At 32.7% G+C, this 12,329-nt stretch overlaps 1 protein-coding gene across 1 annotated transcript in view; it reads left to right on the top strand.

Annotated features, from left to right (window-relative positions):
- Positions 1-12,005, top strand: part of LOC124353983 — a 35,768-nt gene extending 23,763 nt beyond the window's left edge. The window contains exons 2-5 of the mRNA XM_046804085.1: positions 4,223-4,374; positions 5,694-5,971; positions 6,932-7,124; positions 11,681-12,005. Of these exons, the coding sequence (XP_046660041.1) occupies positions 4,223-4,374; positions 5,694-5,971; positions 6,932-7,124; positions 11,681-11,796 (739 nt within the window). The 3' untranslated portion in view covers positions 11,797-12,005. The remainder of the gene's footprint in view (positions 1-4,222; positions 4,375-5,693; positions 5,972-6,931; positions 7,125-11,680) is intronic.
- Positions 12,006-12,329: the final 324 nt, after the last annotated feature.

Here is a 12,329-nt window from a genome sequence, read left to right as displayed (position 1 = left end):
AAAGCAATTTGGATCCAGATAATAATTAATCAATACTTTACGCTTATTCAACTAGCATACGTTTTAAATATTAAGTGTTTTCATCTTCACCTTGGGTTTCTTTTCAAACATAATTCTATCGCCATATTCTAGCAGGAAGTTATTATATATTCTGGGACCCAAATAACAAAATTGGTGTCTACTTGATTCTTTAGTCAAGAAAAGGGCTCTTAAAACTATTTGTTGGCTAGCTCTAGTGACTCTATTAATTTCTCTAAGATCAAATTGGTATATAAATTTAGTAATATACAAGATTACTGAATACTTATGCAGTTGCTCAAATTTTAATATATTCTTTTCTCTAAAAAGGTAGCTCATTCTGTCCATGCGTTTTACATTGTATATAGTTCTCACAGCATTGTGTGTGTGTGTGTTCAAGTTCAAAAACGCTTTATTCAAAAAAATAATTTTGCCATCAGGGTAGGATAGCACCAAAGGTACTGCCATAGTCCGCGCTGATCGCCAGATGCATTAGTGTCAGACAATTCACTTTTATTACTCAAAGGTCTAAATTAACAAAAACGTCTTATTTTTTCAAATTTCCCTTATTTCAGTATTATTGTTATTTTACATATCTTAAAATGGCTGAAAATGCCAAAGCTGTTAGGCTGATGTTAGCAGCAACCAATACCAGGTTGACTTATGATCATAACTAGACTATGTGATGTCCAAAGAACAATGAAATATTACTCCTCACCAGAATATTAGTTCCACCTTATATGTTTTATAGCTTCGTTATTTGTTATTTGTGCCGCCTTGAAATCTTTTATTATTTTGTTCAGGACAAAAACAATAGGTTAACGCAAAACTTATCTTTGGCTACTTGACCGTTAACTTCACAATTACCTTTTCTTGTTTTACATCTTTGTGTGTGTGATGACGATCGGTTCTTGTTTTCTACCTCCCAAAAGGAAGCGATGTCGGCGAGAAGGAGGCCACTCTGTCCTATTTACTATTTGTTATTAGAATAAGTAGTTAAATACATGCTTATGTATTATAAATTTGTAAAGTTACTGTTAACCCTGGATCTGGTGGTCATTTTTTTTTTCAGATGGCAGGCCACTTTTGAGTGTTTTGTACCCATAATTTAAAAACTGTAAAAATACATTTGACTATAAATCTTTATGTGTAATATATTATTTTTTCAGAAGAATGTGGAGATATTAATGGTGTCAAAACATTATATGCATATACCTTCAAAAGTATGACTAGACAGAGAAATTTTGTGTTTTTGAAAAATGGTGGGAAATACCTAAATTTGTTACAATGGGCATAATAATTTAAAAACAAGTTAACAACAAATATAATTTTTACACTAGATGTTTCCAAAATATACCAGAAGATTGGATGCAATGGTATCCTACAAATTTAGGCTCGTAGGTGCATAAAGTGGTGAGAGCGACAGATTTCGAAAAATCAAAAATCTGTTATATAAACTTTGATTGGAAATATTTCACTGATTTTACAATAAATTAATACCAGTTTTGAACTTTTGGTGAAATATTAGCTTAGTTTAATGGGGTTAGGAAAGCATTTAAAGAGAAACCTACGTGGCTCTGTCAAGGCCTATGTTGTTTAAGTCTGACAAGTCAACAAGTTATCTAATGTAAAAAAATCAGCAAAATTTTAGAACATTATTGAAATAAGAGCCTAAGCAAAGGTATAACAATCTATAAATCAACATAATAAACCATACTCATGATATATCAGTAATATTGTAGCTCCCAAACACTATCACTGTACTGCACAATAGCCTAGATAGAACTAGGCTTACTAATTACAACATATCAAATATACAATTATGAAATTACTAACAAAAATATTACAAATCGATTTAAAAAGATTCTTTTGTCACCAAATCTAAAGACCAAAACAGATAGACACGTTCTTCAAAATGGCTAGATGAAGACGCTTGTTCTGGCAAGTTTATGATGACACTGTGGTATCATCATTATTGCTAAAACAGCAATTATTCTGTTTCAGGTGGTATATAAATAATGGTGATAATGTTGATTTATGTACTACATGAACTGTCAAAAGAGGTGTGTGTCAGAACAACATTATAATGTTGATTGCCAGTTCCAGGGTTAATATGTACAAGCCTCACTTGATCTGATCTTGAATTTAGGTACTATCTCGAGTGATGTTTTTCTTTTCACATCGGAAGTGTGGTCAGGGGCATTTCTTATCGGCACTTTTCCGACTTTGTCCAATGTGATCTGACATTAGTGTGCCACTCCTCACTTCTGGTGATAAAAGGAAACATCTCTTGAGGCACATTCAAGCTTAGATCACATGAGCACTCATAAAGGTTATATTTAAAACTTTGGTACTGTTATTAACATATTTATGATAACCTACTTATATTGCGTAATAACAAGTAGATAGATAGTAGAAGTAGCCTCTTTCTCGCCGACATCGCTTATTTCTGAGAGGCAGAAAACAAAAACCAATGGTCATAATGACGTAAATATTACATTAAATCAAATAAAGTCTGTTCTCTCTAATAATGGAGTTTTTTAGGTTCTAAGTAAGTAAAGCTGTTCCAAAAATAGTGACCTCCAGACAATACCAGTAGTTCATTGAGAATTGGATTGGCACTATTGCTTTCGGCCATTGCCAGATGGCTACCTTGCCTTTGCTGATGGCGATAAACAATAAATATTCCTTGAGGTAGTACCTACTATTAAAAAATCACAATTGTTGCTGCATTCTGAATGAAGTGACTGAGTTTAAAAACACAAACCATTAAATTAAATGGAAACGACCATATTTGGGGTTTAGCGATAGCAAAAGAATTTTGAATATGTCTTGGAGCACTTCTCAGTTGCCACGATAAATATGCTCAACATGTTATAGAAGCTGACACATTCAGTGTTCTTTTCGCTATAAATCGACATCCTGGATCTCTATACTATTTCTTTGTTAATTTGTTTGCCAGTTTTTATTTATATTATTCAAACTGTTTGTTTGCGCAGAGTAGATACAAAATCTTTTACAATTAAAATCAGTAGTGTAAAATTTTATTGTTACTGAAAGTAAAATTAGAATATTAACCATCCCACCGGCTAAAGTCTTAAAATTATGTGTGCTGTACTGTGATGATATCGTAGTTTATGACTATTCCTTAATGCTCTATCTCGGACACTATTAAATAAAATTACAGAATAAACTTTTATTTAGAATTTGATTTTTCAAAAGAGATGTAAAGACTTGAAAACTAGCCAAACAGATACATAGCAATTTAAAATGCGTGACATAATTGAACAGTTTTGAAGTGCTGTCGGTAATACGGTTTTTGTTGGCCAAGCACAATAAACCAATTGAGATTTATCGCCAACTCTGTGAAGTTTATGGGAACGTTGTGATTACTGAAGGTGAAGTGCGTCAGTGGTGCCAAGCATTAGGTTTAAAAATGGGCGAAATAATGTGCATGGTGACGAACGAAGTGGGCGGCCAAGCATTGTGACCGAAAGTAGATGAATGATTAAAGAAGACTGCTGATGCACAATAACAGAACTCTCACTTAGTTTTCCCCACATTTCAAGGATTTTGTTGCAAGAAATTTATGCAGAAGTTAGGTTACCATACATTTTTTGCAAAATTGGTAGCCTACCAAAAATATTAATTGAAATTTTTTGGCATTTATGAAAAAGATGGTGACTTGCTGCTCGATCGAATCATTACAGGAGACGAGACTTGGTTATAACACATGAATGGTGACGCAGCGCTTTGATGACAACATGGAACTGCGTGAGCGTGTAACTTACCTGGTTGATGTCACAGGTGGCAGAATTTTATAACGCTGGAATTTCAAAACTAGTTCACCGCTATGATAAGTGCATACATTTTATGGTGATTGTGTTGTGAAAAATAGTATTTAAGTGTCACTTTCAAATCTATATAATACAATTTTTTTCGTGTACTTTGTTTTTTGTTTATATTAAAACGTAATCTACTTGCTAGATAGCCCTCGTATATCTAAAGTGGTGTTAAACTGATTCTTCTCCACACATTACCTCAATTTACATTCTAAGTTCTATTTAAAATATCTACCTAAGATAATTACGTACTATCAATTATTAATATTTATTTTATTAATAATTCTATTCCACTGTTAAATATTTGTCAGTGGTTTACAATTAAAAATTTGATTCATCTTTCTGTTGATGTTCTTTCATAGATGCCGATGGTATATAACCTGTGCTTGGAAGCAAGATGCAAGAGACCTGGATCTAAAAGAAAATGAAACGATTTTAAGTGGCTTATACAACTGTACTGGACAGATAGTACAAATTGCTCGTCGTCAAGGAATATTATCTTACTGTGTTGATGGTTTGTAGTCCATTATTATGAAATATAAAACAGCTGCTAAAACATCTAGAGTGGTATCTTTCTTTAGAATGTTAGATTTGTTGTAATTTTAAATATTGGCTAAGCGTTTAGCAAAGCCTCTCCCACCAATTGCCGATGGGTGAAATCCAATAATTCTTTCTGCCTCTATGTTCGATAAGTGTTGAATGAGTTGACGTGAAGGTTTGAATCTCCACTATTCAATAGTGTTTTGTAATGGTTAACATTGGTCCATAGGAAGTTGTTTCTGGACTAGGATGTTGTCCTTTGCGAGCTAAATTAAAGTCTCCCACGCTGGCCCGAAGTTTTGTGTGCATTTTACCTTGTATTTTGCACCAATGTACTTTGAACATAATCATAAACCGTGTATTAACTCTTTAAGAATTTATTGGAAAACTAAACCTAAAAAATATATTATTAGAACAATTAATTCTGAGTACAGTTCCATTATGAATTTGTGAAGTGTATTGAAGTAATTTACATTGCTGGTAGTATGTTCTTATTTATTAATAGATTATTTTTATAATGGCCACATAATTTCCAGTCTAGTCAAGTTGCTTATTTTAGATAGGGAATTACTTAAATTTTTGAAATAGATAGTCTTGAGGATATGAGAAAAGTTAGTTACCTAATTTTTCTGTTGAAATTATCAAGGAGTGAAGTTTATGATTTTTTTCCTTTTAGAAACAATATTTGTATACACCAATTTCTTTACAGATCATGTAGGTTATTTTTAAGGTAACATATTCTCAAACTTGATCTCTTATTTTCATCTCCTTTTAATTTATGACAAGGCTTTACAATTTATTAAATTCAGATATTAGCATGTTTAAAAAATTTCAATTATTATAAAAAATATTTTGAAAATATTTAGCTGCATTATCCCATCAGATTCTACACATAATTTTATTCTTGTTATAATTTATTATTTGTTTCCCAGATTTGAATTTAGATATTAGGAAACAATTTAATGAAACAAAATGGATTTGGACTGTACACAAAGTGGAAGTGTATTGTTTTATGTTATTTTTGTTATATTGATATTGTTTTAATTTTTTTTTTGTTTGTTTGTTATGTTTTACATAACCGGTGTGATGTAATTCGGGACAATAACGTGTTGTTTCTCTCTAGCAAGGTGTCTGTGGCAGGCAAGCGACTTTAAGCCAATTCGCTTTAGCAGCTAGGGTTTGAGGAGGGGCGGTCTCTCTTGTTTGACACTGTGCCTTGTGACCCTGCAGACAATAATGTTCCAAGTGTGTTGCCTTGTGTATTTCATCCTGAATGATGTGGTTGGTTTGTAGGTCGGGATGAGAACGTGTTGTTTCTCGCTAGCAAGGTGTTTGTGGCAGGCAAACGAGTTTCAGCCAAGGTTAACTTGCCTCAGCTGCCAGGGTTTGAGGAGGGCCGGTCACTCTTGTTCGACGCTGTGCCTTGTGACCCTGCAGACAATGATGGAAACTGCTGTTGGTTTGCCACCGTTGTTTGGAAGGGCTGGAAGCCTGTCATGGAATACGATGATGCGCGCAATGTACGGAACTCAAAGGCCGCCCAACTCCCTCAGCTCACGGAGATTAAGCTGGTAAATTAATTTCTTTCTCTTTTTATTTCCTCTACATTCCAGTTTTGAAAGTAATACTTTCTTGAATTTACTATCAATTCACCCGTGGTAGTGATTTAGTGAATTGATATTTGAATGAATATTCACTACATTGATAATATAGTGAAAGTGTATGTATCTTATCTTTATATCTTGCTTCTCTTGAATTCATATAATTCAGTCTTAATTAATTTGTTATCTTATTTCCTTATTGTTATCTGTATGTACTTTTTTAATTTTATATATTTGTCTATCTGTTACTGTGTCTCAAATGTTTTGTAACTATGTATGAATTTGCTTTTTACTATGTCAAAAAAGATTAAATGACTGCTAATGTTTTACCGTAATTCTTTTATTGTTTTTATGTTACTAAGACCTTTCAATTGATATACAATTTGATCTTTGGTAATGAAGTTTTATTGATGATACTTGAAGGGAAAACTTTTTATACATAATACTGATATCCAGATTTTAATTTTTGCTATATAATCATTAAAAACTTAAAAAAATAAATTATTACTATGTACAATACATTATAAAGATAAACATTTTTTTTTATTTTCTTAAAATTAAGTCCCAAGTTTTACTCAGTTAATATAATAAAAGCAAATTCTGCAAGTATGCCAATACCTCCAAGGAGATTCGTGATGTACATATTTTTATCATACTCATCATTTGTTTGACAGATCAAATCAGACAGGGCTCTACTGAGATTTGTTATTTACATGTTGTATTTTTAGACTAAATAATATCAGTACTGTAACGTAACATTAATTATTATGTTGATATGCTTGAATGAAATTCATTCATTTCCCTTTTTGCCCATGGGAAACAACATGGATTCATTGGAGCAGAGCAATGTCATTTTACTTATCACAGGATGAATATAGGCATGATCGTAATAACTTGTAGTTTAACTTTAAAATACATTTTGATATACAGATTACTTCAAACCCCCACTTACTGTTTCTCCGCGGCGAGGGACAAGTAATGAAAATTATTAATGCTGAGTACGGCTTGGCTCTTGGGGCCATCAAGAAGAACGTGTGGGAGAGTGTAATGTTCCATCGCAGCCACGTTCTGCTTTTTGATCGTAACTTGGCTAATGAAGATCTCACGACCGTTTTTAAGGAAGGTATGTTGACATTTCAAATTGTTTCATATCACTAAAAGAGGATATTTTTAAACATTTGTGTTTTCATTGTCATTAAAATGTTCTTAAAACTTGATATACAAGGCATGTTTTTTTTTCAAGTAAGAGCCGTTATGTTGTATGAAAAATAACTTTTTGTAATAGTTTTTTTATTTTAACTTGGAAGTCTACACTCTTAACTACTTTTCTATATAATGCCCCCAATATTAAGGCATTTATATTGAATAACGAGTTTTTGTATACCATTTTCATAAAAGTTTGCTACGTGATTTAACAGACACTGCAACACAGTAGTTTTGATGCTAAAGTCATTATGGCACTGCTCTAAGAGAATTCTGCAGTTACAAAAACATGTTAATCACTGGGCACTATTATGGGACTGTAAGGAGGGTGATTAAATTTAGTGATGAGATCTTAAGTTTGTTTTGAAGTATGTAGACAGCCTTTTTCATGCAGCTAAACGATCCCTTTTCTAATATTTTTAATGTTTGTAACTATATAATAGGAAATAATTCTTGAAACTTGAAGAAACTCCTCTGATAACAAAAAAACTGTGAAGTGTCTGCATATTTTCATTTTTTATTTCACTTTCTGCACCAAATCATCAGTAATCATTGAGGGTCACCTATTTCATTCCTTGTCATAAACATTTTTTCGGCCATCTTTGAAAGCTCTGATCCAGTTGTGTAATATTTCGTCACTCATAATGTTCAGTCCGTACTCTTCACAAATCTGACTGTGAATTGTGGCTGCTGTCACGGCTTTAGCAGTGTGAAAATAAATATCAACTGCATATTTCATAGTCAGTGGGATTCTCAATCAATGGAGGCATATCAGATACTAAAAAACAGATGAACACAATTTATTGTTGCTGTTATGGCATCTGTGGCTTGCCAATAGATACAGACTGTGAGTATGCATGTGCAGTACACAGACTGATTCCCAAAAGTGTGCTTACCTAAAAAAAATACATGCTTTTAATATTACTATAAAAACCTATCATCATTACTTGATTTTAACCCATGGTGGGTGAAAGGCATAATCTCCTACCGTTCAGCAAATAGGAGGCCGAAAGATACACACGTTGTTTCCTCTGTTTTGTGTTTCTTGACATTTCCACTATAATATGTGAGGATGCCCTCACCTGGATTTGGAGTTTTGTCATTTACAAAGTAATGCAATAAACATCTGGTAGAATGAGCTTACCTTAGCACTCAATTTAGTAGGCTTTGCATGTATATAAGCACTTTTGGTTCGAGTGATTTATATTTCTAACGCCAATATTGAGTTTGCCTTCTTGCCACAATCAAGAAAATACATACACAGGCATATTACATAGAAAGAGTTTTTGTTCTTTTTATTGTAAAAAAATGCGGGAATAAATAATTTCATTTCATACATACACCGATCTGAGAAGCCTACTTCAGTTTGCAAAAAAGGTTAAAATAAGAAGAGTTGTTACTGCCAAGCTTATCTTATGCTTTCCCACTTTAAATTAAAAAAATGAAAATAGTGTTTAGTTGCGCTGTCATAAAATAATGTTTCACAGAACAGATGATTAGATTTAACAGGTTCTTTAAATTAATAATATATTATGTTCACTGTAATACAACTTTAGAAACCAAGATAGGATTTTTCACAACTTTAGAGACCAGTGGTGAGTAGCCTGGAGGGATGTTTAAAATAAGAATAAGAATCCCTAGTTATATGTTAACCAGGGATCCTAAGAAAGTCCATGTAAAATTTCAGTTCAATCAGTTGAATAATACACATGAAAGTGTAACAAACAAACAAACTCACTTTTACATTAATAATGTTAGTTGGGATAGTTTCTTTAACGCTTTATGTAGAATAGTAGTGTGCCTAAAATTAGTGTGAAAGTTAGTTTAGTTATACATATAACTGATAAAAATAAGTATATACATTTTTAAAATACGATTTTGTTATGTATTGTTAAGAAAAATGCCACCATTTTGTTTAGTATGGTATGAAACTAATTTTTTCAAGTGTTACTTTTCTTGTATTATTAAGACAAATTTATATAGGGGTGTACTTTAGACATTTTTAACTGCAATAGAGTCTCGGTAGTTTGATGTACTCTGTGGTAAAAGAAAAAAATATAGTGATAAATAATACTTGTAAACACTGTGTAAGAATTGTGAGGATTGGGCAGGCTGTTCAGTAGGGCGCATAGTTCGTTATGTGACTGACTTGTGAGAAAGAAATTGTGCAATTGTACCGGCAATGGCTCACACTGAAGGTTACACGGCGCTAGACACAGCTTTACGCTATGTAGAACAGCAAACAGAAGCAACTGCAGCCGGCACTATATTACTTCAATGTTGGCAGGATATCACTGCTTGCAAGCGTTGTAACATAAAACTATTAGCAGTTATTTAAACTAAAACTTGTCTACCGTACTTAAAATTAGATTGTCTTTTATCTTTTATACTTTAATTTTGCTTTAATAAAATGTAATCATTCATTACTTAAGCTACAACAACCAGTGGTTTTAATTAACAACCTGTTTTCTTACAATGCTTTGTGTAATATCGAGTTATATATAATTGGAGGTAGGCTCGGTCATGTATACCTTGAATTACCAAGTCTACTGTACCTCCAACCTCTATTTTGGGGAGGGGGTAACATTGCTCTATTCACCAAAACGCATAATTATAGATCTATAAAGATTTACTGAAACAGTTATTTATATTATGCTATAGAATGTGGAAAATAGAAAATAGCCTAATGAGAAAATGTTAAATAGACTTTAATTTTTTCATTCAATGCCAGCTTTTTAGGTCAGCTTGCCTCACTGTAGGGCAGTTCAATAAGTTTAGTATTGGTCGTGATATGAAGCTCTTAGTAATCTTGGGCATGTATTTTTGTAAACCTCTATCCAAAACTTTAATTTATAACATTGATTTAATTCAACAGATTTTTGTAATATGCCTCGATGGGCACCTACTCACAAACACACAAACTGTCAGACTGACGAGTGCGATGCTGCTATGTTCGTGCATGGTTCATTTGCGACCAGGACTGGAAGAAGGTGTAATCACTTTTTAAAATTATATTTGACCATTTCTCATAAGAGCTTTGGACCAGCGATGGCAGGTTTAAAAATAATTACTAGTTAAGAAACCTTTTCCAAATATTTAAATTTTTTACATTCAACCTGTTTGTGCGGCAGTGCTTTGCATTGGAATCAACAAACAGTTTGTTTTGATGAAATGATTGAAGATTTCACCCATAGGCAAGCTAAAAGAAAACCTTATTTAAATAAGCTAAAGATCATTTTTTTAATCATAAGAGAAACTTTTTAAATCCATTAGGTTTTTTTCTATTTTTTACTGTAGTTATTGTTGTATATAATCTTAGGGAAAAATAAACAAGCCTAATTAAAAAAAATTCTGAGTTGTTTCCATATTTTATTATGCAAACTTTACAACTAACGTTGAAATATTTGCAAATGTTATTATATATTTTCATTGTAGATAAAACAACAAAGTACAGTAAAAATATGCTACACTTATGTTAAATCACACCTTGGACCATTATGTGTGAGGTGTAAATTAACGTATGTCTATTATTGTATTGGGCTGGCTAGTAGATGTCATGGTAAGGGATGGGGTAGGTATGGAGGGGGTGGGGGCGGTGAAAGACGGCACAGGGGTGCACAGTTACGGAATACAGTGAAATATTTCAGTTTTAAAAGAAGTTTTACATGCCCTATATTTATTGTGCCATATGCTGAATAGAAATTAACAATTTTCTTGTTACAAAATTTCAATTAGTCCCATTTTTAGTGTGTTATTTGCTTTAGATTTGTTTATTGGAATTTAAGAGGACAATATTGTCATTCCTTTATGCACTCAACTGGCATAAGCAGCAGGAGTCAGTTCAGCTGGTAGAAGCAGTTTTCAACAATACTGGAGCATAAAGTATATCAAACCAAAGGAAATATTTTGGAATTGGAGGGAACATGCTGCTATATTGATATTATTTCTACCAGTAATTCTTCCTGTGCCCTACTCACATTTGATTGCACACAGACATCTCTGTGTATGGCCTTATTTTAATTGCATCTCCTTCTATTGCGTCCATGTTGAAACATCAAAAAGTTCTTGTAGACACTGCAATTGCTACTCTATTTGCTTACTGTCATTCCTATTTATGAAAAAGATTTTATCTCGGTTATTGTATAACATAGACCAAAACTGACACTGCTATAGAATTTTGTTTAAAAGCGCTGTAAAACTATTTTTTAATTAGTTCAAAACGTTGCTGTAATTTATGAATGATTGTAACCAAATCTAGGAATTCATATGCATTTAAAGATATCCACTTAAATATGTTGATGCATTTATATTAGTTTGTTTTACAATTTACATAGCTTATTTTTAAAATTTATTAATGTACCTTTCTTATAATTTTTGCTTTACTTCTTACTTTTGCTTTATTCTTTTTCCAAAATAAGATAGCAACTTGGGCATTCTCGTCCCTTAATGATATATTACAGGTTTGTTTGCTTACAGGAGACAAGCTGCGTATTGTTGCGGCCTCTGCACCCAAGAAGCTGGGAGTGCGCTGGGTGGCCTCCCAGGTGCGTGTGTTGATCGACCCATCAGTAGCTCACAGGTTTCAGTTCTGACCTGAGCCAGCAGCCAGTAGCAGATCTGTTGCTGATTGAATTCTTTTACAAAGACATGGCTGTCCAACTTGTGATATAATTTTGTACAGTGGTGCAGTTGTAATATGTATATAATTTTGTACAAAGATGCAGTTGCAATGTGTATTTAAATAATTTTATACAATGATGCAGTTCAAATATGTATCTAAATAAACTTTTTTTTACGTTTACACTTTTGTTTTCAATCGGTGCAAGAGCATTACATTTTTTAATTTTATTATGATTTTTCAGTCTGTGATGCAGTTTTTAAACATTTTAAAATTAATCAATATAACAGATTTGAATTAGAGCTTTTGGAAGTTATACAGGGTTTAAAAACTTATTACAGACTAGGATGGTGATCCATTTACCAAAAGTGGCCAAAATGCCATGATCCAAAGCCACGGTGGAGCAACCAAGTTTTATACACATAACATAGCTATGGTAGGAAGGGTTGATTCAATAGGAATGTTGAGTTCAGCTCATTTCACCTTCCTCTTAGTGTAGCGTCTGAA

This window comes from Homalodisca vitripennis, chromosome 2 (assembly GCF_021130785.1).
Source record: "Homalodisca vitripennis isolate AUS2020 chromosome 2, UT_GWSS_2.1, whole genome shotgun sequence".
Classification (NCBI taxonomy): Eukaryota; Metazoa; Arthropoda; class Insecta; order Hemiptera; family Cicadellidae; genus Homalodisca; species Homalodisca vitripennis.
Note: the sequence above shows the minus strand (reverse complement) of the source record. Positions and strands in the feature narration are given on the sequence as shown.